At 30.2% G+C, this 27,663-nt stretch overlaps 3 protein-coding genes across 3 annotated transcripts; all 3 read left to right on the top strand.

Annotated features, from left to right (window-relative positions):
* The first annotated feature begins 15,513 nt into the window (after positions 1-15,513).
* On the top strand, positions 15,514-19,658 carry LOC8281263 (pentatricopeptide repeat-containing protein At5g38730). Its single transcript, XM_015727645.3, has 2 exons — positions 15,514-17,926; positions 19,021-19,658. The coding sequence occupies exon 1, from the start codon at positions 15,712-15,714 to the stop codon at positions 17,482-17,484; it is 1,773 nt and encodes a 590-aa protein (XP_015583131.2). The 5' UTR covers positions 15,514-15,711; the 3' UTR covers positions 17,485-17,926; positions 19,021-19,658.
* Positions 19,659-20,204: 546 nt separating this feature from the next.
* LOC8281262 (stress-induced protein KIN2) lies at positions 20,205-20,989 on the top strand. Its single transcript, XM_002532846.2, has 3 exons — positions 20,205-20,363; positions 20,493-20,561; positions 20,659-20,989. Exons 1-3 carry the CDS (start codon positions 20,304-20,306, stop codon positions 20,731-20,733), a joined length of 204 nt encoding a protein of 67 aa, XP_002532892.1. The 5' UTR covers positions 20,205-20,303; the 3' UTR covers positions 20,734-20,989.
* A 2,738-nt stretch (positions 20,990-23,727) lies between these two features.
* LOC8281261 (pentatricopeptide repeat-containing protein At3g02490, mitochondrial) lies at positions 23,728-26,169 on the top strand. Its single transcript, XM_048374563.1, has one exon. It carries the CDS (start codon positions 23,926-23,928, stop codon positions 25,945-25,947), a length of 2,022 nt encoding a protein of 673 aa, XP_048230520.1. The 5' UTR covers positions 23,728-23,925; the 3' UTR covers positions 25,948-26,169.
* The last annotated feature ends 1,494 nt before the right edge of the window (positions 26,170-27,663 follow it).

Raw genomic sequence — 27,663 nt, 5'->3', positions numbered from 1 at the left:
TTTGTAGAATTGGAAAGTATTTATACCAGGGTTAAAAATGAGAATAAACTCATGCCTAAAATTTAGTAATAATGATGTCTTCAGTTACAAAACAGTTGGTCATAAAAAAGTTTTGCTCAAGTTCGGGTAAAATAAGGTTGTTTGAAGTGATAATGGTCAGGGACTTGTTATCAGCAATGTGCAGTATTTTAAAAATTGTCAAGGGATGGTTGGTCATTGTTGGGAAGTGGTGGCAAACTCTAATGTGGTAAAAAGAATGGTATATCACTAAGCTCAGGAATGGGGTAGGTTAGTGGAGGAAAGAAGACATTGCCATTATTTGTCAAAGTGGAAAAGGTGGTAATTTTGGTGGTATTAGGTATGCTAGCATAGGAAGCCTCATCATTAATAATAAGACTTTCAATATTCTGCTCACAATATTAGAAACTAGGGTATCATTGTTACTAACCACTTCATTGTCATCATCAACTTCATATACCTCTATGTCAGCCTGCGTATTAGTTTTATTGACAATGGTTAGCTTAAAAAATGTATTTTTTATTACTTTTTCTAATAGTTGAAAAGTCATTTTTTTGCTTATATACTTGGCTCCTTATCTTACATACCAAGACTACAAGGACGTATAAGAGGGGAAGCACACAACCATTTACCAAATTTAAGTTTAAGATCCCTTTCATCATCTAAATCAATTCTTTAGTTACAAAACTTAAAGCTATGACCATATTTTCCATATGAAAAGCAAAAGACCGACAAATCCTCATATTTGAAAGGAATCCAGATAGAATTTGAATGGCTAATTCTCAACTTTGTACCTCTACATAAAGGTTGTCTCACATCCAAGGGAATTCACCAATATTTTTTGCTAATAGAGAGGCCACATCATATGATTCATACATCATAAAGGTAGGTCATAAGCCCTAATCCACAACATACTATGCACAAGATCAATAGGGGAAGCCTGTTCAAGTCCTGTTACATCCTTCAAAATGAAAAGATCCCTATCAAAATATCAGGGCTCTTTATTTAACATTTGTCTTTTCTCTTTCTAATGAAAAGACTGAAAATATATAAATTTTGTTCCCATTCTTGGACCTCAAAGCCATGAACAACATTAGAAGCTTTTTTTTTTCATCATGTTCATAAGGGCATTGGAATTGAAAGGCATGTTAGTCCATAATTTACCCGCCAGACAAAATGTTGTTCGGTCTTGGCCCTTAATATTGATTTCATCATCAAGGATCAACTCCTCACTTCCAATAACGGTTAAATGGGAGATATCAACATATGAACTAATTATATTCGTAGACATAGTAATGGATCTGATAACTACTGTAAGAAATATGAGTAAACACAATTAAAAGGGAATATGTTCTTGTAGAGAAACATTGAGCAATAAAGACAAAACTCCAGCAAACACAAACACAAAGATCAACTAGACAGAAAAAAAATGAGAAGAATGACATAGGAAAAGAAGAGCAAACTAAAATATGAGGGCAAAAGAAACACGAAAAGAGCTAACAAAGTAACACGAGATGAGACATGAAAAGAAAAATAAAGGAAAAGAAAATATTTAATTAGGATTAAAAGTACAGAAAACCATGAAAATCATGGAAGGAGGCTTGAAAATAGAGAAACCCTATTCCTTATAGAGAGAAAATCCTAACCCTCACTAAGAGGACTCTGTATTATTTAACATTACTATAAACGAGTCCTACTAATTTGACTTATACTCATTTAACTAACATTAAAAAAGTTAAGTGCAAATTTAAATTGTTTTATCTTTTTTGTTACTCCTACTTTTAGCCAATTTATTTTTTATCGTATGTTGCAAATTATTTTTTTCAAAATGTTACTTTGTGTAAATACATTAATATTATGGTACAAAATGTTATTGTACATAACTCTAACTTACTTGCTTATATATATTTGGTAATTTATTTAGCATATATATTTCTTGACAGATGTAATGTATTTATATGATATTTGTGATTTTTATAAAATAATTCGATATAAAATTAGTGCATATATAATTAATTATTCAAATAGTATAATTACAATTATTAATTGAAAAATATGTTTATTATCTAATTACATAAATCAAAAAAATACTTTAAGATAGTAGTTGCTATTGATTAGCTTAATTTGTTTATCTTATGAGATAATGACGATGTATTAGTTGCTAGTTTAATACGCTAAACACATATGCAGAATGCATATAAACTATTAAAAAACTTAAAAATTCTAATTTAGTATATTAAGCTAATAAGATAAATTTACAACTAACACATTAATAAAATCATATTAGCTTAGTATAATTAAATAATCATATTGATTATTAGTTTAACTTATCAAAAAGATAAAATCTAAATTTTCATGTACGTCAACTATACGTGTAGAATTTTATTGCTAGTTTAGTATGATAATGTATTTTTATGGGTAAAAAAAGAATTTTTTTTTAGTATCCTATTTTATACAAGTTTATCTCTATACTACTATTTATTTTTATAAATTAATATATTGTATGACCAAATGCATATTTATGCTCTATGAATTTTAGTCATTTAGTCAATTTAACACTCTAACTTTCAATTTAACCTAGCAAACGCCTTAACTTTCTTTTTTTGTGATATTTTAACACTTTTTAGCATTGTTTCTTCATTCAATACATCTACATATATTGCACAAGATATTTAAATATTACCAAAAAATAAAATTCTTAGGTGTATGTTAGGTTAAATTAAAAATTGAAGATGTTTAGATGGTTAGAAGGAGAAAATGCGAGGTCTGAACTGTTGAATCAAATTGCAAGTAGTAATTAGTATCATAGAATTATAAGAATGAGTCATACAACTTTATGGGTTTATGTGATTTTTTAGTTAAAAAAGGTGGAATTCGACTAACATTATGAGTAAATATAGAAGAACAAGTGACAAAAATACTTTACTTATTAGGACATAATATCACTCATCATAAACTTGGTTTTTACTTTTATAAGCCTAGAGAGACAATTAGCCGTCATTTTTATAATATCTTTAGAGCTATAATAGAGTTGGATGATAAATTTCTCAAACAACCCGATCAAGTTCCTTCTAAAATATTCAACACCAATCGATTTCATCCATACTTCAAAGTGATTAAGAATTTATTCTTTTTTTAGCTAAACTAATTATATATATAACAACCTAACAAGAAATATAATGTTAAGATTGTATTAGAGTTATTGATGGAACACATATTTGTATGAAAATTTCCTTTACTGAGGCTTTTAAGTATCGTAGTAGAAAAGATTATCAAGTATAAATTATCTTGGCTGCATGTATATTTGATTTAAAATTTACTTATATATTACCTGGGTGGAAAGGTACAACATAAAACTTTAAAATATTGAAAAACGCATTACTAGAGAATGCTTTCTTAAAATCTCAAAAGGTACTTATAACATTTTATAAATATAAATTTAATTCTCACTGGTTACAGTATTTTAATTATATTTGTAACTTCTTTTATAAAGTAAAATCTCACTAATATTGGATCCATATTGAGAAGTAGTCTTATTATACTTTATGGAGGAGAATGTTACTACTTAAAAGAGTATTCACGAAATATAGCGAGTTATTTAGTTTTAATATTTTTCTTTACGAAATACAACTAAACGTGCTTTTGGTGTTCGTAAGAACCAATTTTCTATTATTGCAAGTTTCATAGAACCTAATTATGGTCTCGAGACCTCAAAACCAAATTATTATGGTACTATATTTTGTATAGTTACTTGATGAGTGTGGATCTAGATGAGAAATTACTTAGTAAGGCTGATGCTAAACTATTAAATAGTAGTGCTCCACAAGAAACACAACATAATAAATAACGATGATAATGAGAAGACAACTATATGAGAATCCATTATGAATTTTATAGCTGCATCTATGTGGATTGATTACACTACATGATATTTTTTTTATGCAGTTATTGCTTATAATGTAATGTAAAATATAATCTTCAAGTGTGATATTAAGATTTGTAATATGATATTGAACTTATGATATTTTAGTTTGATTTTTATTATGAGCTTTAAAAGAATGATTAAAAAATATGTATTGTTTACTACATTAATTATTTATTGTTGAAATTTTTAAAAGATGCGTCCGAAGAAAAATTATTAATATTTTACCCTAAACCTACATGTGATGCTTTTGTTGATGCATATTTGTATCAACATAATATGAAAAGTAGAGTTGGAACTTTTACTCCATATGCATTTGAAAATATATTGAAGGAATTGAAGAAATTTTTTTTCAGAGAAATCCTTAATAAGGGAAAAACTCAAAATTGCCTGAAACACATTTAAAAAATATTCGTTTCTCTATTATAACATATTTAAGAATGGTATGAGTAGTTTGGCTAGGATCCAATAATTGGAATATTTATTTTTGAACCTGAGATGTGGCAACTCTTTATTAAGGTACGTATTAAATTTAAATAACATATATGAATGGTAAAACAAACAAATGAGAAATTATGACAAGCTATGTAAGCTTTATATTAAAGATAGAGCTAGGAGGTAATATGCTAAAATTGTAGCAAAAGTGAGGAGGCGCAATGCTTCTATTTTTAAAGATAACAACATTGATGCAACAACTAATACCATTGATGGCATTATAATTATGGTATCTCAACACGATGTAAATTTAAAAGATTTTGAAAAAATTGCTCAATATATTTAAAATATTCTAAATCAAAAGCATGAACCAACTATAAGATCACGAGCTAATTTTTAAGCTGAAGCATATTCAAGGCTCAAAAATTCTAAGAAAGCTAAAATTGATAAAAAAAAATCTTAATTTTGAAAGAAGGACAAGCTATGTGAGATTTATTCCAAAAATAGATCTAGTAGGTAATATGCTAAAATTGTAGCAAAAGTGAGGAGGCGCAAGGCTTCTACTATTGAAGATAACAATGTTGATGCAATAACTGATACGATTGATGGCATTGATTTTATGGTATTTCAACATGATGTAAATTGAAAAAAATTTGAAACAATTGCTGAAAATATTCAAAATATTCCAAATCAAGAGCATGAACCAACTATAAGATCACAAGTTAACTTCTAAGCTAAAGCATATTTCAGTCTCAAAAGTTCTAAGAAAACTAAAATTGATAAAAAAAAAGTTTGTATTTTGAAAGAGGGACTAGCGTCACTTTGCATTGTGTAAGCCACATGAGGCGGCGACACTTCCATTCTCAGGGGGAGGTCCCGCATGTATAATGTTACTCAAGCAATTTTAAACTTAACTATTGAATTGGTCAAAGCTATCATACTTCCAATTTCAGAGAATACAGAGCAAAATTTATTGATTGATTTAAATGTTAACAAATACATTTATTATACATACTATCTTTATCTTATTTAGAAGCTAGAGATATTGAGGGTTCTTCTTAAATGCATGTGAGAATGCTGCAAAAACTTATTATTTGAGATGATGAAAGGAATTGATGTACCAAATAATTAACTTAGTATTTTTGTATTTAGAACTAATATATTAGTTTAGAACTTGATGTTGTTTATAAAGTTTAAACTAATATCTTAATTTTGTAGTTCATAAAATATTTATGGACTTGGTAATCTATTTCACTGACTTTTATGATATTATTATTATAATATTAATATATTATGATGTTACATTTTTTCTTTGTCAAAGGATAGTAAATTTCTCTACTAAATATAATTAACGGGTACAAATATAATTTATCTTCTTCAAAGTAGTATAATTGTAATGGCTATATTCAAACTGTGTCCAACTATCTAATTTTCTATCTTTTCTTTCCAGAACCATGGAGTCTAGCAACATGAAGCTCTATCTATTATAATTTCTATTATAATCTAACTCATAAGCATCATGCATAACCCTAGTGGGTGGGAAAAGAATGAGTAAAAATTTAGTGAGAAGATAAACAAATAATTTGAGAAATATTTACAAGGTTAAATATACTACTATATTTATAAGTATAAATATCTAGTCAAATAAATTTAGCTGGATAAATAAAATTTTATAAACTAAAAAAATAAAGCATTATCTCTTATTGTATTCAAATTTGCATTCGATGTTTTATATCTAAACTAAATAATATACATGTCTCAAAACAAATCAACGAAATTATATATGTAATGAATTCAAGGTTAATATAAAATTAAGAAAATATAGATTTACAGATATATCCTACTAATTCCTTGCAAGCCTATAGAAATTCCAAAATATAAAATCCTAATCATACGCACGTAAATAAATATTGCCCTCAAAAGACAATCACCTAGCATACGCCCCAAAGGCAATGTGTGCTGAGAACTAAACATAAGGAAATGTATATTGAAAGTGAAACAAAAACTTTCAGCACTAATAATCTCAACAATGTAAAGTAGTCATAATAACACAAAACAAGCAAAAAGTCAAGAAGACTTATAAAAAGAGTTTGGCATATTGAAACTTCTTATTGCTCATGGAATCTTGATTTAAAAATGACTAATATACTTTAAAGCTACTTAATTTACTAGTCTCTTTTTAGTGATCTACACAAGTTTCTAAGCAAAGATCTTTTTAAATAACTTTTAAGTGAAGATGTAAGAGATTAGATGCTAGTTCCAAAACAAGAAAATGAATTAATTAAGGACTAATACATAAGTAGCCCCATGTACTTGACTAAAATAGTCATACAAACCTCTCTATTTTGAATTTGACCTATTAGACACTTGAACTTGCCAATTGCTTAATATATAAACACCTGATTGCTTACATGGCATAGCACTTTCTATCAATCTCTTACATGGGAGTGAAGTCAATTTTCTCATGGCAGTAAAATAGTTATTATAATTTTTGAATAAATATCACCCTCCTCTTTATTATTTCGTCATCTTTTTCTCTTTATCTTTTACCTGAAAAAAGTAAACCGATCAATATCAGCTTTACTTACAACAAGATAATGGGTAGTTTACTTTTTCTTTTTCTTCTTTCCTTTCATTTTTAAATTTTTTGCTTTAATCTCAAGGACCTAATGGTAAAAGGTATAAAATTTACTATAACCAGACATAATCCATAACCCTCCAGCTCTAAATCCATTCAAAACCTAAAACTCACTCTAAATTCAATCAATAATAAAATCCAGTTCACACTTAAAATAAAAAATCACACAACTTTCAAAATTTACCTTTATTATAAGCACTAGGAGCAGCGTTAACACTGCATGTACAAATAAGAGCCATAGCCTGAGTAGCATTCAAATTAAAGCTTTAAACAAACCAGAAGTGTCGTAAAGATTGCAAAGAAAAGTAAGCTCATCTCCAACAACATCTTTGATCGAGCTACAACAAGTATCAGGAGTTGTAGTTGTAGTGTTAAGATACTAAGTACATGGAATTAGATTTAGGGCATAGGATGTTGTGTCTTAGGACTATTTTGGTGGTTAAGAAGAATAGCAACACCACCATCATTCCCGTTGACATGGTCAAAAAAGTATTTTATTTTATTTTATTTTCTCAAGTGTTTGTGAAGAGAGAAATTATAAATAGGCTTAAGTGCTTGTAATATCATTGAATTAAGTAAATGTATCCATTGTATAGAACGAGTTAGCATGCATGTTTTACAAATTCTATTTAAATAGTTGTTAGGTGTTTATATATTAAGTAATTATTAAGTTCAAGTGTTTAATAGGTCAAACTTGAAGTATAAGGAGTTATCTGACTAAATCTTACAATTACAAGTGTTTGTGTATGTATTAGGCCAATCAATTAATTTTATTGATTAATTCACTTAGGAATTTTCTTCATAAGAGCATCATCTTGTCGCCCTATGCATCTCTATATTACGTTTTAATCTAAGTCCTTAAAGAATCAGAAATTCTAGAAAACTCTAACCTACTTTAAGTTGGCCTTTATGTCCTAAATGGACTTAAATTAATAAAGAACTAATCAACAGATAGTAAAATCTATGATCGCCAAATATCATAAGCCCATTAGCTCTAAATTAATTAAATTTTAATTAGGCCAAAAATATATAAGCTTAAATCTAATGCTTAAAGCCTCATTTTAATCATCACATAAAGTCTATTTGTGTGTGACCTAAAATGTTCCTGACATATTGTCAATGAATATAAATTATTAATTAAACTCTTTCAATTCAATGTTAATTCTCTAATTAACTTAATTCATATTCATAGATCAAGATTCGCATCTAGCAATACATTATGACCATCCAAATATGTACGAATAATTAAAATATTTTAATTAACCTTTACAGTGAACAACCTTTACCAAAGTAATTCAATCCTTTTAAAGTTCCTTTATCCCAATTAATTTATATAGTATGGATGCAACTATTAAGAGGAAACATTGATTATGATAAGACTTTTGCTCTGATTGCTAGATTGGAAGCTATTAGGATACTTTTAGCATATGCATGTCATATGAATTTAAACTTTTTTAAATGGAGATGAAAAGTGCTTTTTTAAATGGTTTAATTGAGGAGGAAGTCTATGTTGAGCAATCTCCTAGTTTTGAAGATCATAAGTTTTCAAATAATGTTTTTAAACTATTTAAAGCCTTGTATGGATTGAAGAAAACCCTTAGAGCTTGGTATGAAAGGCTTGGCTCTTTTCTAATTGAGAATGGATTTCAAAAGGGCAAGGCTGTCATTATTCTCTTTGTAAAGAAATATAAACATGATATTATAATTGTTCAAATTTATGTTGATGACATTGTATTTGGTGCTATTAATGAGTTGCTTGTGAGAATTTTGCTAAGTGCATGACTAGAGAATTTGAAATGAGCATATGATGGAAAGACTCAAATTCTTCCTTGGTCTTCAATTCAAGCAAAGCAAAGACGGAATATTCATCAACCAATCGAAGTACACAAGAGGACTCTTAAAGAAATTTGATATGGGTGGTTGCAAAGTAGCCAAGACCCCAATGAGTGTCACAACCAAATTAGACAAGGATGAGAAGGGCAAGAGCATAAATGAAAAGCTCTATAAAGGTATGATCTTATCACTTTTATATTTAATAGCCTCTAGACTTGATATTATGTATAGTATTTGCCTTTGTGCTAGATTTCAATCTTGTCCAAAAGAGTTTCATTTAAATGTCGTCAAAAAAATTTTGAAATATTTATGTGGAACCTTGAACTTAGGACTTTGGTATCCTAGAGAATCTTTCTTTGATATAATAGGTTATTCTGATGCCAATTATGTCGGTAATTTGTTAGATAGAAAGAGCACCTCTGGAACTTGCCATTTTCTAGGTGAATGCTTAGTATCTTAATTTAGTAAGAAACAAGTCTCGGTTGCTCTCTCTACCGCAGAAGCCAAATATGTGGTAGCGGGATGTTGTTATGCTCAAATCCTTTGGATGAGGCAACAATTAAGAGATTATGGAATGTGATAACACTAGTGCTATAGAAATTTCTAAGAACCCCATTCAACACTCTACGAGTAAGCACATAGATATTAGATACCATTTTCAAGGGATCATGTTCAAAATAGTAATTTAGTACTAGAATATAATGATATAAACAAACAACTAGTCGACATTCTTACCAAACTCCTAAATGAGAAAAGAATGAATTTCATTAAAAGAGAACTCATAATGATAGATGGAAGCACCTTAGCTTAAGTCTTTAACAAAATATGCAAATTTTTGTTTGTGATACTTATACTTGTGATTTTTTTATGCACAAATTGAGTATTGAAATTGTCTTAATCCTAGATTTTTTTGGATCTTGGTGCAGCTCAGTACTCATACATAAAATGATGTGATCAATATGAAAAGAGCATGCTCATGCACTCATTTTAACATAGTCTTTTGTATGAATTTACCAAAAGCACACTTGCGCTGGGTCCATAAGCAATCCTAGAAATGACCTTAAAAGCGCGCATGCGACTCCTCAGCATGACTGCATTTTCTTAGAAATTATAGCCGCTGTGACTATATTTTCAAAAGCGTGACTGTGCTTCTTAGGTGCGCCCGCACTTTCTCTTAATTTCAATAAAAAACTAGCCATTATAGATTTTTTTTAAAATTAGTTGTAATGAGCAATTAGCCATTTTTTACCATTTTTGACACCTCCTTAAGGCTATAAAAGCCACATCTTACACATTTGCATTATTTTTCCTACAATTCTTTCATAAAGCTCTCAAAACCCCTCTTTTCTTCTTTAAAAAATTCCAATCTTCTCTGCCTCTTCCTCAAAACAAGCATGGGTCCAAGAAGCCTATTGGAAGAAGCTCCTCCTCCATTGAATCCATAACAAAAAGAATGAAAGGAGTGAATGATGAAGTTAGAATCAAATACATGACCATATAAAGGAAAGAAACTCAACCTAGTCGTTTCTTTGATGAAGAAGTTCTCCTCAAATTTGATATATCAAAAGTGGTACACAATCTTCTTAATAATGTAGGACTTAAAGACTTTTTCCTACCCTCTATTTTAGAGATTTGTTTTGAGAATCTTATTAAGGAATTTCTTTCTACCTTAGTAATCAACAAAAGGGGAGATGAGGATGACTAGTATGGGATAGAGCTTAGTCTCTTTGGGGAGAGAAGAACCCTTACTAAACCCCAATTCTCCTTCATTTTTGGATTTCAAGAAAGAGGTCATCTCTTAATCATTGAGAACCTTGTAGAGATGCATCTCTCTTTTTTCTAATTTTGGAGACAAATCTCTACTAAAGAAACCTACTTTAAAGATTTCAACTATAAAGATCTCAAATCCCTCCTCCATTGGGTAGTGCATAGGATGATGGCCACCAACATCCATGCAAGAGATAATGGGATTGAAAAAGTTTCCTAAAAGATCTTCTTTTCCTCTATGCCTTGATTCATAGTATATGCATCTCACTTCCAAGCTCTTTCTTGATCACCTCTTTCATCTTAGCAATATTTCAAAAAGTGTCATTCTTGTCTCTTCTCATGTCATTAAAATTGCCAAACACTTCCAAGACCTTAGTCCTCTCAATAAGACCTACCTAACTCCTCTTATCTCACCACTCTTATTTGGCTTAGCATTCCTAAAGCATGCCAAGGTCATTTGACTTGGATCTAAGTGGAAAATGGATGAGGAATTCTTTCTTGTTATTGGGGAGTATGTGGATAATAGGTAGAAAAGAAAGAAAGATCATAGGGTTCCAAGAGAGCCAACCCCTTCTTCTTTTCCCACTCAAGCCTCTATTTCTTTTAAGGACAGAGTCCTAAAGCAAATGGAAAAGACTTAAAATTACCTTCACCATTTGCATGCACACTTAATGGAGATTCAAAAAGCACACAAGATTTCTCATTATCATATAGAGGATTGGGAAGAAGAAGAGGAAGAAGAGGCTCACATTCCACTTCCTCAAGCAAGTTTTAGGGAAAAGGAAAGGAGCTTATGGTCTATCAAGAGGAAGAAGAAGAAGGGGATGACGAGGAAGAAGATTGGTTTATTCATTTATTCATTTTGTTCTTTTGTTTTTCATTTTATTTTTTTTCTTCTCATGCATGTTTTTCTTTCATTTGACCACACATATGTAGATTTCTCTTTATGAATGAACTTTTATTATGTTTTTTCTATCTCTTTGCAAGTTTATCTTTCTTGTCCTTTTTAATTTTTCCAAAGGAGAAGAACAATCTAAATTAATTCATGACCAAAGGGGGAGAGAAATCTATGGAGAAAATACTCAAAATCGATTAATGTCCAAAGAAGGAGAGTTGATCAATAATTAAACTAAGTAATTAAATTTGTTTAATTACAAATTCAAAAGGAACACAAATGCAACTATTGAGGAGGAGTAACAAATTATTCAATAACTTTAAGACAATTATCCTTTTGGCTCTTGAATATTAGTTATTAGCTATTCAATTGCACTTATACTTAATCAATTTTGAATTTCTGATTAATTTGGTTGTCAAATTCAAAAAGGGGGAGATTGTTGACCTAAGGTGCAATTGATCTCTATTTTAATTCTAACAACCAAATTGATCATCACTAACATCATAACTGAGTGTCTATGTGGTAGATCATCAAAGGAACTAAGCCTATCCTAATATCCTTTAGCTTTGAAGTAAGTCTTGTAAGAAGACCTCAAACGCGTTGGGGTGCTTTTCATATGGCTAAAAGTCTACAAAGTGTTGAAGACTTCACTTGACAAAAGGCTAATCATCTCGCGACACTCGGCAGTCAAAGTGTTAAAGATTCAAGAAGCGAGACGTCTCTCTTTAGGCCTTGAGAAGATTCTTAGCAAAAGATAGTGCGACGAGAAGCGCAAGGGCGCTTCTAGGCACGGTCATGGCAAGCGCGAGGGCTATATTATGGTGCAGAGGTGATTTTTGTAATTAATGCGATGTTAGTAACCATTGAGACAACAGTCACCCTATCAGTGCCACGTGGTTGGAGCCGTTGGAGTCCCAACGTCTCTTTTAGAAAGCGCAAGGGCGCCTTTCATGACTTTAGGCAACTTTTGCCAAATTATCGAATATTGCATTTAAAGAGTTTTGGCTTCATTATAACGTCTCTAAGGAGTTGGTATGTGTATAAATACCCCTCTTAAATACTTTACAACTAAGTGTGTGAATTACATATACCAAAACTCTTATAAATTCATTTCTCTTTCTACACTCATTTTTTTTCTTTGTAAAAGTATATTAAGTTGAAACCTTTGTCCAACTAAAACTTGAAAACGTTATTGTATGAGCCTAGGTATTAAAAACACAAGAAATTGGTTATTAAGTAACCATTAATACTCAAGGATTAAGGGACTTAGTGAGAGTTTGATACACTAAGGGAATAGGTTTAATGTGAGCCTTGAAAACACCAAGTTGTTGGGTGAACTTGTACAACCCAAAGGTTATAATCTAAGTAATTATAATGAAACAATCAAGTGTGATCTTGAGGAGTGAACGTAAAGAGATTTATTCCGAACCATTATAAATCATTTCTGTTATCTCATCTAACCCTTAATCTTTTATCTTTGCCTTAATCTCTTGTGTTTTTACCTCAAGTCTTTTATTTTTGCAATTTGAGGTCACAACTTCAACCCTCCTTCTTGGTTCCAAGGGACAACACTAATGTACCTAAAATTATGTTTAATAAATCTGACAATAATAACAAATGAATGTATATTTTATAAGTGATGAATCTAAAATTCATATTTAATGAACTTGGCACTAATAATAAATGAATATATACTTTATAAGAATGAATATACCATTAGTGCATAAAACAAATCAATATTCATAGGTTAAAAAACAAAAGATTGTAATCTAAGTGATTATAATGAAACACTCAAGTGTGATCTTGAGGAATGGACGTAAAGAGGTTTATTCCGAACCATTATAAATCCTTTTTGTTATCTCCTCTAACCCTTAATCTTCTATCTTTGCCTTAATCTCTTGTGTTTTTACCTCAATTCTTTTATTTCCGCAATTTGAGGTCATAAATTCAACCTCCCCCCCCCCCCCCCCCCCCCCCCCCCCCCCCCTTTTTCTTTTTGGTTCTAAGGGACAATAGTAATGAACCTAAAATTTATATTTAATAAATTTGACAATAATAACAAATGAATGTATACTTTATAAGTGATGAATCTAAAATTTATGTTTAATGATCTTGACACTAATAATAAATGAATATATACTTTTATAAGAATGAATACCATTAGTGCATAAAATAAATCAATATTCATAGGTTAAAAAATAAAAAGGTCGTAATCTAAGTGATTATAATGAAACACTCAAGTGTAATCTTGAGGAGTAGATGTATAGAGGTTTATTTCAAACCACTATAAATCCTTTTTGTTATCTCCTCTAACCCTTAATCTTCTATCTTTGCCTTAATCTCTTGTGTTTTTACCTCTAAGTCTTTTATTTCTGCAATTTTCACAAATTCAACCCCTCCTTCTTGGTTCTAAGGGACAATAGTAATGAACCTAAAATTTATGTTTAATAAATTTGACAATAATAATAAATGAATGTATACTTTATAAGTGATGAATTTAAAATTCATGTTCAATGAACTTGACACTAATAATAAATGAATATATATTTTATAAGTAATGAATATACTATTAGTGTATAAAACAAATCAATATTAATAAGTTAAAAAATAAAAGGCTGTAATCTAAGTGATCATAATGAAACACTCAAGTGTGATTTTGAGGAGTGTACATAGAGAGGTTTATTCTGAACCACTATAAATCCTTTCTGTTATCTCCTCTAACCCTTAATCTTCTATCTTTGCCTTAATCTCTTGTGTTTTTACCTCGAGTCTTTTATTTCCGCAATTTGAGGTCATAAATTCAACCCGCCTTCCTGGTTTCAAGGGACAACAATAATGAACCTAAAATTTATATTTAATAAATCTGACAATAATAACAGATGAATGTATATTTTATAAGTGATGAATCTAAAATTCATGTTTAATGAACTTGACACTAATAATAAATGAATATATACTTTATAAATAATAAATATACTATTAGTGCATAAAACAAGTCAATATTCGTAGGTTAAAAAACAAATGCTTCATTATCAATAAACTACAAGTTCATCAAATATACACTTGAAGTTCATTTACTATAGTATACACATTAATATCTATAAAAAAGTCATTTAGTTCCAATTAGCTATTTGTTCTTTATAATTAAAATTATTAAATGCTTTCTTAATCTAAATAAAATATTAAAAAATATTAACTAATATGAATATACACTTTATAAGTGATGAATCTAAATTCATATTTAATGAACTTAACACTAATAATAAATGAATATACACTTTATAAATAATAAATATACCGTCTATGCATAAAACAAATCAGTATTCATAAGTAAAAAACAACATATTCATTATCTATAATCTATAATTTCATTAAATGTATATTTGAGGTTTATTTAATATAGTACACAATATCTATAAAAAGTCATTTAGTCTCAATTAGCTATTTGTTTCTTATAATTAAGTTTATTAAATACTTTCTTAATCTAAATAAAATATTAAAAGATATTAATTAGTATGAATTTATACTTTATAAATAATGAATCTAAAGTTCATATTTAATGAACTTGACACTAATAATAAATTAATATACACTTTATCAATAATGAAATATCGTCTGTGCATAAAACAAATTAACATTCATAGAGTAAAAAATAACAGGTTCATTATCCATAAATTATAAGTTTATTAAATGTACATTTTGAAGTTCATTTAATATAATATACAAATTAATATCTATAAAAGAGTCATTTACCTCTAAACAAAATATTAAAAAAATACTGATTAGTATGAAATGGAATAAGTAACTATTAATAAAATTTTAAATAAAAAATTAATATTTAATAAAATTATTAATTTAATAATATTAAATATAAATCTCATATCTTGAATTTTATAATTAATTAGTTTATAAGGTGATTATTTCATTATTTAAAAATATATAAAAAATAAATTATATACATTTAAAACAAATCAAACAAATCCATAAATAATAAATACGAAGCATGTGTAAAATACTCAGATTCAGAGTGCTGTGAGCGGTGCCCGAAATCATCTGAATTCGATAAAACCCAGACCCAAACCCAAAATACCCAATTCCGAAACGCCTAATAATTTCATCCGATCCGAGCCCAACTTCAATCGCCAGTTTGCCATCTCTATCCGGTGCTTAAAACTGATTTTCGGTGCAATGTAGAGCAAAAATATGGCAGCTGTAGTCACTTTACGAAGTGAAACTCAATTGGTTCAAAACATATGTGCAACTGTAATAAAGGGTGGCTGGAACAATCTTTTGAGACCCAAGATTTGTTCTATTCTCACGGCATCAACCCTTCACCAGGTATTATATCAGCTCTCTTTACATAGCCAAGGTCCTTGTCTTTCTTGGGCATTGTTTAAATGGATTGAATCGTCAATTCCTAATTACAAACATTCTTTACAGTCTTCATGGACTATGATCCATATTTTAACCAAGTTTAAACACTTAAAGACTGCACAGAGTTTGCTTGAGAAGATTGCTTATAGGGATTTTTTATCAACTCAATCTGTTTTGAGTGCTTTAGTGAGACTTCATGATGATCCAGATATTAATTCTCATGTTTTTAGCTGGCTTGTAATAGTTTATGCAAATACCAAGATGAAACAGGAGGCTATTCAGGTTTTTGAGCATATGATGGTAAATGGGTTCAGGCCACATTTGCATGCTTGTACTGTGTTATTGAATTCTTTGGCTAAGGATAGACTTACTGATATGGTGTGGAAAGTTTATAAAAAGATGGCTAGAATCGGGGTTGAAGCTAATATTCATGTTTATAATGTCTTGATTCATGCTTGTTGTAAATCTGGTGATGTGCAGAAAGCAGATAATTTATTGAGTGAAATGGAATCCAAGTGTGTTTTTCCTGATCTTTTCACATACAATACATTGATTTCATTGTATTGCAAAAAGGGTATGCACTATGAAGCTTTGTCTGTTCAAGATAGGATGGAGAGGGAAGGAATTAAGCCTGATATTGTCACTTATAATTCGCTTATTCATGGTTTTTGTAAAGAAGGTAGAATGAGAGAAGCTATGAGACTATTTAAGGAGATACGTGATGCAACTCCTAATCACGTGACCTACACTACATTGATTGATGGGTATTGTAGATTGAATGATCTTGATCAAGCTTTGAGATTGCGAGAAGAAATGGAAGCGCAAGGGCTGTATCCTACTGTTGTTACTTATAACTCAATACTGAGGAAATTATGTGAGATAGGCAGGATAAGAGATGCAAATAAGCTCCTAAATGAGATGAGTGAAAAGAAAATTGAACCAGATAATGTCACATGTAACACATTGATTAATGCTTATTGCAAGATAGGAGATATGAAGTCAGCTTTGAAAGTGAAGAACAGGATGGTGGAGGCTGGTTTGAAGCTAGATCAATTTACGTACAAAGCATTGATCCATGGGTTCTGCAAAATACGGGAGATGGATGGTGCCAAAGAGCTATTGCTTAGCATGCTTGATGCAGGATTTTCTCCTAGTTATTGCACCTATTCATGGCTTGTAGATGGTTATTGTAATCAACAAAATGAAGAGGCAGTCCTTAAACTCCCAGATGAGTTTGTACGCAAAGGTCTTTGTGTTGATAAATCACTATATAGGGCACTAATAAGGAGATTTTGCAAAAGAGAACAAGTTGATTATGCTAAAAAAATATTCAGTCTCATGCAAGAGAAGGGAACATTGGGAGATAGTGTCATATACACTAGTCTAGCGTATGCATATTGGAAGCTTGGGAAAGCAAATGCTGCTTCAGATTTGTTAGATGAAATGTACAAGAGAAGGCTGATGATTACTCTCAAAATTTATCGGGCTCTTAATGCTTCTTATGCTGGTGACAACAGCATTTTAAGTCTCTTCTGGAATCATGTGGTTGACAAACGAATAATGTCAAAGAACATACTGAAAAGTATGGAGCAGATAATTTAACACATATACAAGGAAATCTTGGACATGAATATAGGTGCTTGCTTGAATGGCTAATGTTATCATTAGGTGGCAGCACCATACTCCTCCTCATCTCAGCTTGTGATGGCATATGTTGATTGGACCAACAAGAGAATTACTTCAGTTCATGTTGAAGTACAAGAGTACCTAACTATATGATGGGAACTTCATATGAAGATTTTGTGCAAGTGTTTGTACTATCTGGAAGACATAGAATGGACATATTATCATGGCTGATATGGAGCTTATTGTTCAATTGAGGCAGTGGGTATAACTTCTAATGCACAGGGACCTTTTCTTGAGCCAGTTTCCTTTATCAATGAAAGCCCAGAACAAGCTGATTTTGATAAGCTAACCAGGACTTGAACTGGAAATTGTGCATATTATTGCAGAAACAGTTTTGCGATCTACTTCAAGTTCTAAGGTTACTACACGTGTTTTATTCAGATGACTTTATACTGCTACCTTCAGATTGTGTTTCTTAGAGAACTAACAGCACCATGATCTTGAGTAGTGGAACATGAAATTGCAAATTAACTGATAGATTTATTTGTAGTCTTTCCACATATACAAAACAACACTCAGGTAATTTGTACCCTTAAAAATTTGAGAGAAATTTTAACCATGAACCGAGCATTTACAGCAACATTTGTTTTTCTTGAACCAATATGTGTTGCAACGATTTTTATTGGAATGCAAGAACCCTACTTTGATAAACTAAAATTCAAAGTTTAGACTGTTTTTAACCAAAGAAGTATTAATGTCTGAATTCTGAAATACAGAGACATGAAATAGTCCCTTCTAAAGCCATTCTTATAAACTGATTGAGTTCAGGTGTACAACATCTTCTTGCAAGAGATTTCCATAACTATATAGTCAAGTAAACTCTGGAATAAGAACTCTTTTAGCTCTCTATACCACAAAATACAGAATTTGAATTATGTTCAGATTCCTTTTGAAATAAGATAACATGAAAGTCTGTTATATAAGAAATCTGCTAATGTATTTGCTAGAACATTGATTAAAGCAAATAACCCTTTCTGTTATCCCTTTAATATGCCAAAGGTTTTGTAGTGCTTTCTTAATATGAATGATGATTTAAAAAGTAATGGCAATTATAGACTAATGGGACAGATAACTTGAATTACCAGAAATTTTATTTGAAATTGATGGTGGGCTATTCCTAAAACCTAGTAAACTTAGATACATAGACAAGCAAACAGAAAGAAGGAAAAAAATCAAAAAATTAACCGAAAATGAAAAGCAAGACCTTGATTTAATTGCATTTACACATAATTTATCAGTTGAGCTTAGTTTCAGCTTAAGTGCATTTAGAACGTGAAATGTGAACTATTGACTCTGTAATTAACCACTGTGAGCTAGGCAGACTCTTTCTTCTATGTTTGCTGCCTTTTATTGGCCTTATCCTATATAAACTAGATGACATTCTTTTCATCAAGTTTTTCATTTGCAAGATCCATTTTTGATATTGTTTAGCCTTGTACATTTTGCATTCAGGTGAGGAATGCTGACCTTGAAATGGAACTTTTATGAGCTTGGCGGGGGTATTTCAGGTGGATCCCTATCCGATTGGAGGAAGAAAATGCCTAGCGTTGATTATTACGACACTATTGGGTGCAATTATGTATATGCCCTGTGGTATCAATTTGCTCTTCGCCAATGGCTTTTTTCTCGTACTGGTCTATCTGCGGATTTCTAAATTATTTGGTCATATAAATTGTCTGGTGATGATATTTGGAAACTATGATTTGGTTAATCCAACTGAACCAAATCGGTTACTTGATCTGGATAGTGCTTGTACTTTACTGGCATTATTCTGAATCTATCATAGAACTGGAGGTACACCAGGATCCTGAAGCTAGTTCACAACTGGAGAAGACATGGAAAGCTCTGGGGCTATAGATGCTTATATTTATCAGGAACATTCCAGTTATGATACTTTATCATATGTCAGACTACTGAATTCAGTGGGCAGTTTGATTATTTTTGCAGCTGCCTGAAAATCTTTGTCCTGATTTGTAAAGCTGAAAGGGTTGAACTGGAGATATTTACTTGCACCTTTTTATTTTAGATCTGATATTGTTTGGATATTTAAAGGTTATATCATTTTATATAGAATTTATTGAATTTATGCACATACTTGATTATTTGGCATGGAAGTACAAGTTATATTTTGAATGTTACGCCTGCCTTCATTTATGTCAACAATAAATTGATTCAACTGGGAGAGCATTTCTGAAACTGATGTCTGTCTCTACATCTATTGATTGTCCCCATCAAGATGAGTTAAAATTAGACTGATTAAATTATAAAACTTTGGTGCATTGGCTTTAGTCTCAATTTGGAAAAATTTTAATTTCTAAATAAAAGAAAACCCCATTAAAGAAACCTTTAATAACACTATACAGGGGACCATTCATTCCAAGTTGAGATCCTTCTCAAATTAATTTCAGATAATACATGCATTTTCCTTTTTCAGTAGATAACAACAGTTTAGATCTGAGTACCCGAACCTGTCGATTCCTTTTGAAACATTCTCAATATCCCTTCCCTAGTCAAAAGGCCTAAAAAAATCTCATCCACAGTAACAGATTGATACATGTTAATCCAATAACAGATTCACTCCACCTGTCACTACACTTGTCAAGCAATTGAACTGGCTGTAAAGACTATAAATAATGGCAATCACAAGGGAATGTCATCACCAAAAACATTTCTCTCAACTCAACCATCTAAGCTTTCAATTAATTAATCCAAAGTTTCCCAAAAAAGCAAGAAAAATGGCAGACAACTCACAGAAGATGGCTTACCATGCTGGTGAGGCCAAGGGCCAAACTCAGGTCAGCTTTTTAAGGCACTCACTCCCATTTTCTTTTCTTCCTACTAACATAGGAATATAAATTTTGTTCTGAGAGCAGATTACAGGATATAAATGTAGAAAATGTTGACATGCAATTTGTTTGTTTCAGGAGAAGGCTAGCAACATGATGGACAAGGCTGGCAATGTTGCTCAATCTGCCAAGGAATCAATGCAAGAGGTTCAAAATTACTTCAAATCTTCTTCTCTTAATTATAATTTTACTATGAAAAGCAAATGGTAATGGAACTCTCACTTTGTATGTAAAAAAATGTTAGGCTGGTAACCAGATGAAGGCAAAGGCACAGGGAGCAGCTGATGCAGTGAAGAATGCAACTGGAATGAACAAATGAAAGTAGAATGACGACAGTTTTTTCTTCTTTTTTTTCTTTTTTTTATGAAAATAAGGGAACTTTTGTTTCTGTCAATTCAGATTTATAGTTTAGGTGTTTTTTTGGGGGGTTTCCATGTGGCCATTTTCATTCAGTAATGCCCCTATTTTATTTTCTTTTCCTTTTTTTCTTTTTTTATGGTTTTCCGTTTGGATAAAGAGAAAAGCTCTCTCTGTGTAGCTCACTTCATGTGAATGCAATTTTCCATTTGCTTTTACTCTCTCTCTCTCTCTCTATATATATATATATATATATATCTTTAAAGAAATATAAAGAAAATAAAAACAAACAAAAATCTAAATAAGCAATCCATAAATCAGATTTGAAAAATATAAAGAAAATAAAAACAAACAAAAATCTAAATAAGCAATCCATAAATCAGATTTGATTTGAAGAGAATATATATATATATATTTGCACTACATTATAAAATGAAATAAACTGCAAATTTTCAATATGTTTTCTTTATTACAAAACAAATGGCCAAAATTATAGAACTTTTATTAATTCATAATTCATATTTAATATTTTTATTAAATGGAATCCTTAAAAAAGATTGTCAATCCTGAAATTAGGCACAGCTGGCATATGTAAACTTGTTTGTGGCATAGGTATCTGTTTGATCCTCTACTCTCATATTCTAACCAACTATAAAATACAGGAACAATATCAATTATTACTCTTAATTATTTTATTTGTGGGTCTTCCTTATTTCAAAATTCGTCCTAATTAATCAATAAGTATATTTACTTCACTACACCATGTTAATTAATTAAGTCAACAGAAACTAATAAAATACTTCAAAATCCCTGCTGAAAGATTTTTCAAATATAAAAAAAGTCAATATCGTTCAAATATAAAAAAAAAAAAAAGTCAGTATCGTCCCACGAATTAGTAAATCGTCCCACGAAGAGTTCATTTGTACAGAATAACAAAAAAAGACAAACCAATCTTCATAAATTTTATCGTCAATGTGAAATACTTATATTATACAAAAAATAATTATTAAAATTATTATACAAATAAAAAGGCAGGAAAGAGAAAAAAAGATGCAGGGTCGTTTGTCTGCTTAGTCAAACACGGACTGGTTCATAAATCTTTGGATTTTGATTACCAAGGAATATAAACTTTACAAATAAAGCCCGCAGATTGGCATTCTATTGCTGTTATTTTATATGTATACGGTTACAATTATCTGCGGTTTAACTTACAAAAATTCATAAAATGACAATTTAAATTTAAAAATAGATTTATCCGATTATTTTTATTACTTTAATTATAAAATAAAGTTAATAAATATAAAATTTTTATATATAATATTAATTCATAAATTTTTTAAAAATAATTAATATTTCTAATTATCTTTTAGATATTCTTAATTTTTAAAATTTTAAAATTATATTAATATAATAATATAAAAATTATCTTAAAAATATTTATTAATTGATCTAGTATAATATAAAATTAACATATAATTTAATTGATATTATTTTTAAAAACTAAAAACTTATTATATAATTAAAATTTATGATATTAAAATATAGTTTAAGATGTTATTTTTCAAATTAAAATTATTATTTAGTTATAGAATTAATTTATTAGTTAATATAATATTACATATAAATTTAAATTTTGTGAGTTCAAAATAGGTATAAATGTTAAAATAAAAATTTAATGTGTTAAAAATTTAAAAATTATATTAAAAATTTTAAATTTCAGAAATTAATACATACTAGTCGTTTACCCGTGCATTATATGATTGCTATTATTATTTTGATCATAAAATTAAATTGATAGATGTAATTTTATAAAATTTTAATATTAATATTAATTTTAAAATTTTAAAAAGTAATAATCATCTAACTATTTTTAAATATTTTTAATTTTATAAAATTTTGATATTTTATTAATATAATAATATAAAATTATTTATTAATTAATCTTAATATTATATAAATTAATATATTAATATAATTGATATTACTATTCTTTTAAAATTAAAAATTAATTATTATTAATATTAAAAATATTATATAAAATATTATTTTCTCGAATCATAATTATTATTTATTTATGAAACTAATTTATTAGTTCATATAATATTAAAATATAATTAATATGTTATTTTTGTGATAGAATTAGTATTATTATCTTAGTAGAAAATTATTTATTAGTTAATATATAGATTCTCTTCTTTCGAGAATTAATATATATATATATATATATATATATATATATATCTTGTTTTATTTTTTCTCCTTCAACTTCTTTAAATGTTCTAAAATCATATCTTTTTAAAATTTTAAATTTATCTCTTATAGAAGAAGAAATAAAAGATACATAAAAATATTCAGAAAAAGAAAAAAGAAAAATTAGAGTTCCATCATTTTTCTTCTCTATTTTTCTTTTATTGAATCGTTATTGTTATTAATTCATTTAATGCATGGAGAATTTGATCTTAGTGTTAATGGGTAAAGAAATGATTTGTGAAAATTATAAATGCCAAGGTAATTTAATTTTTTCGTTAGTGGATAAATCAATAAAAGGTGATGTAGATGACAGTGCCTAGTGGATATGATGTTTCTTCATCTGTAGTGTTGGGTTTTGATTGTTGAAGTTCATGATTTTAATTTTTTATTTATTTTGAATTATAATTTAGAAAATAAAAGGTTAGAGTGGTAGTTTATTATAACAACGATGGTCGCAGCTTTTCTTAAATTAAATTTTTTATATTTAATAAAAATTAAATTTTTTTTATTGAATTTGTATTATAAAAAATGGGAAAAGGAAAAAAAGATTAATGTTTATTTTAAAGGAATATATTTATAATTTGAATTAAAATTAATGGTTCACTAACCGAAAATCTATTAGAAGGAGGTATTAATATAATTTAATAGAAAGATATTTTGATATATTTTTAGGAAGAACTTCCGAGTATTTTATTTATCCCATTATTTACTTTTGATGAGGCCAAAACTGCAGCTGCTGCGGTTCGAACCTTGTCTCCTAAACCAAACCCTGCTAAAACCCTAAAAATGTCCACACCACAGTATATCCCTGCACAAGAAAGCTCTTTCATCCCTATCTTCTCTCTCAAATTCTAAAAGAGAAAAGGAAAAGAAAAGAAGAACGAACCCTAATACCATATCAGAAATGAGACATTCATGGCGATTACTTCTCTTCCGGAACTACCCTCGCTCCTCTCTCAGAACCCATCAGCATCATTTCCAGGTGCACTCTTCCTCTTTATCTCATATCCGATCTCTCTATTCACTTCACACATTTTCACAGCAATCTCATTTGTTGGACTTTAAAAACAACAAACGAATCAATTTGAACAAAGGCCCAACTGCTTATAATTTTTCATCAGACGCATTAATTGAATCAGAAAACAAAAAGGAACCAGATCCTCAGTGTTTACTTATATCTGATATTTTTACCAAATTTAGTGATGTTAATGATATTACTAAAGATTTGGAGTTGAATAATGTTGTTGTTGATCATGAGTTGGTTTTGAAAGTTTTGAACTTTCTTGAGTGTAACCCTGACGTTGCAAGAAAGTTTTTCGATTGGGTTTTGGAAAAGGATTCTGAGAGACTGAGCTCCAAAGCTTATAATTTGATGCTAAAAGTTTTGGGGTTCAATGGGTTTGTTGAGGAGTTTTGGGATTTAGTTGAAATTATGAAGAAAAAAGGATATGGTGTGTCAAGGGGTACTAGAGATAAAGTAGCTGAGAAATTTGAGAAAGATGGGTTGAAGAGTGATTTGGAGAAACTAAAAGAGGTTTTTGCTTCAGGATCTGTGGATCATTCTCTGGAAAAGATTGCTTTAAGGATGAGTAGGATTGTCAGGAATCAAGTTTGGGGAGAGGACGTTGAAAAGCAGATTAAGGATTTGAATGCTGTTTTTTCGAGTGATATGGTGAAAATTGTGTTGGAGAATTTAGCTATGGAACCAAGGAAAGCTTTGATTTTTTTTAGGTGGGTTGAGGAGAGTGGGTTGTTTAAGCATGATGAAAGAAGTTATAATGCAATGGCTAGGGTTTTGGGAAGGGAAGATTGTGTTGACAGGTTTTGGAAGGTTGTTGACGAAATGAGGAGCAGTGGTTATGAAATGGAGGTGGAGACATATGTTAAGGTTTTAGGACGATTTGTGAAGAGAAAAATGAATAAGGAAGCTGTGGACTTGTATGAGTTTGCGATGGGTGGTGCTAATAAGCCTTCAGTGCAATGTTGTACCTTTTTGTTAAAGAAGATAGTGGTTGGTAAAGAATTGGACATGAATTTGTTTTCAAGGGTTGTAAGGAGCTTTATTGGGAATGATAATATGTTGACAGATACTATGCTCGATGCAGTTCTTAAATCTCTAATGAGTGTTGGAAGATTGGGAGAGTGCAATAAGGTTTTGAATGAAATGAAGGAAGGTGGATTTGTAGCTGGTGGCAATATGCAAAGGAAGATTGCGTTCAGGCTTACTAGTGCTGGTAATAAGGATGGCACTGATGAATTTATGGATAATATGGAAGCAGCTGGGAGTAATTTGGATTACAAGGCCTTGGTCTCTTTAATCCAGGGGCATTGTGTATCTGGGGATCTCGAAAAAGCATCTGATTGTTTCCAAAAGATGGTTGACAAAGTGGGAGTTTCTAATACTGGTTATGCCTTCGATTATTTGGTAAATGCATATTGTAACAGGGACAGAGCTCTAGATGCAAGCAAGCTTCTGCATGAGTACGTCAGTCATAATGAGTTAAAACCTTGGCATGCTACTTATAAGACATTGATAAGTAAATTGTTGATTCAGGATGGATTTACAGATGCCTTGAAATTACTGGATTTGATGAAAGATCATGGTAATCCACCTTTTCTGACTCCATTTATTAAGCATGTATCAAAGCGTGGAACAGGTGATGATGCAATTGTTTTTATGAGGGCAATGACTACTAAGAAGTTCCCTTCTACATCTGTGGTTCTCCGGCTATTTGAAGCATTTTTTAAAGCTGGGAGGCACTCTGAAGCGCAAATTTTTTTGTCTAAATGCCCACATTATATCCGCAACCATGCTGATGTTTTGAATCTCTTCTATTCAATGAAAGCTGGTAAAGATACTGCTGCTGCTGCTGCTGCTGCTGCAGCTGTAGCTGATAAAGATACTGCTGCTGCAGCTGCTGTCTAGGATTTGTTGTAACGTCGAATATTTATATTTTGAGGTTGATAGCGCGGCATTTGTTCAAAAGTTTTGGTCCGAGAAGTTTTGACACCTGCTTTGAACTTTTGCCTCTAAAGTACAATCGACTATTCTTTTTTTTTTTTTTTTTTCTTTTCTTTACTGGAAATAAGTTTTTAGATAGTTCAAGTAAAAAAGTTTTTATTTATTCACTGATGGGAATTTGTCTTTTCTGGTACTTGCTATTTGTTTCATTGTTGTTCATGGCTCCTTAGGAGATTGGTTAATTGGTTTGGTTTAGTTAAGTTAAGCATTTGAAGTTGTGGTCGCAACTACTAGGCCTTAATATTTAAGTTTTCTTGAACAAGCACTAAATTGTTGTCATCTTTTGCTATTGAAGATCGAGCTTTTCTTAGTGTATCTGATGCATATGAAGTTATGGCACACGAGAGTTAATTCTCTTGAAATCTTTATCCGCTTTTCTAGCAGGCTTGAAGTTGTTCAGTTGAAAGCCTCATCTTACTCCCTTCTTTTTCGTTTTGTTTATTTTGTTTTAAATCTTAAGACCCTTAGGATTTATCTGCATAACCTGCCTCTGAGATGTGGATTGATTCACTTGCTTATTACATCGGAGAATTAATTATTTCTATATTTCTTTCATATTTAATCAATGCTTTTGATGCTTCTTTGAGAAACATAAGCTTTAAACCTGTTGAACTGTTTGGGCCGGTTTGCAGAATGCTAAAGAGGCAAATCGGACAGTAATTCCTTGTCAAAGCATTTTATAGTTTCAAATATGTGTGGTTATTCTGACTTGGTTAAGCTGGGGCTGAAAGAAAGCTTTTTTTTGAAATCTGGCTTGCATGGTAGATGTTGCAATTATAAACGTGAATTAATCGAGTCCTTTTAAATGTTGCTTGTGATGTTTGGGATACCTAATTTGTTGAAATTATGCTTGGTATCGTGTTAGTTGTCATCTTTAATTTCTTTTCTGGGCATTTCGTATTGTACTGAAATGAATGTGTCATTTCATTTTTTTTCCTTGCAATTTTCCCCTTCTTTACCATCTTCATAGCCTACATTATGTGTTGCCATTCCATAGGTCGTCATATTAATTGAGTGATTCACATTGGCTTTACACTATAGACTGAGAAATTGGCTTTTTATGTTGTTTGTGAACTTAAATTGATGCTGTTGCCAAAATAAGTGTATTTACGTTTTTATAACCATGGTGATGTGTAAATCATTTGTAATTTGTAATAATACATGGCATTACATTAATTCGGATAGAAAATTTTGACCATATTTGAGCAAATTGGATTTTCTTTAATTGATATGCTCAAAACTGGCTAGTTTTTTCCTGGCTCCCCCTTTATTTTGATTTTATGTACAATTTTCTAGACATTTTAGAGGAGAAATGTTCATTGGTGATGCCTTGTAGGATTTATCTGATCCCTAACTTCTCTTGATGTTTTGGTGGATTAGAAGCAGTATACAAGCAGGTTTCCTCATCTGAGCCCTTTCCTTCACTGGATCCTCGTGATCTGGAGGGTACAGAATGTATACATGGTGGTATTTTATTATTCTTTTCTTGTTCATAGTTGCTCAACTTGCAGTTTAGGGCTGGGGCATATTCTGCCTTTCAAAATTTTCAATGATTGTTTAGGGTGGTGGCTAAAATCTGTTTTCTGGTACTCCATTTGCTTTATGATGTTTTATTTCATA

This window comes from Ricinus communis, chromosome 5 (assembly GCF_019578655.1).
Source record: "Ricinus communis isolate WT05 ecotype wild-type chromosome 5, ASM1957865v1, whole genome shotgun sequence".
Taxonomy (NCBI): Eukaryota; Viridiplantae; Streptophyta; class Magnoliopsida; order Malpighiales; family Euphorbiaceae; genus Ricinus; species Ricinus communis.
The sequence above is the reverse complement of the archived record's forward strand: the minus strand, read 5'-3'. Positions and strand labels throughout refer to the sequence as shown.

Excerpts from the sequence above, each read along its gene's own strand:
- LOC8281263 (XM_015727645.3), top strand. The coding sequence starts at position 15,712 with ATGGCAGCTGTAGTCACTTTACGAAGTGAAACTCAATTGGTTCAAAAC.
- LOC8281262 (XM_002532846.2), top strand. The coding sequence starts at position 20,304 with ATGGCAGACAACTCACAGAAGATGGCTTACCATGCTGGTGAGGCCAAG. Across the intron at positions 20,364-20,492 it reads AGGCCAAGGGCCAAACTCAG|GAGAAGGCTAGCAACATGAT; the intron begins GTCAGCTTTTTA and ends TGTTTGTTTCAG. Across the intron at positions 20,562-20,658 it reads CCAAGGAATCAATGCAAGAG|GCTGGTAACCAGATGAAGGC; the intron begins GTTCAAAATTAC and ends AAAAAATGTTAG.
- LOC8281261 (XM_048374563.1), top strand. The coding sequence starts at position 23,926 with ATGAGACATTCATGGCGATTACTTCTCTTCCGGAACTACCCTCGCTCC.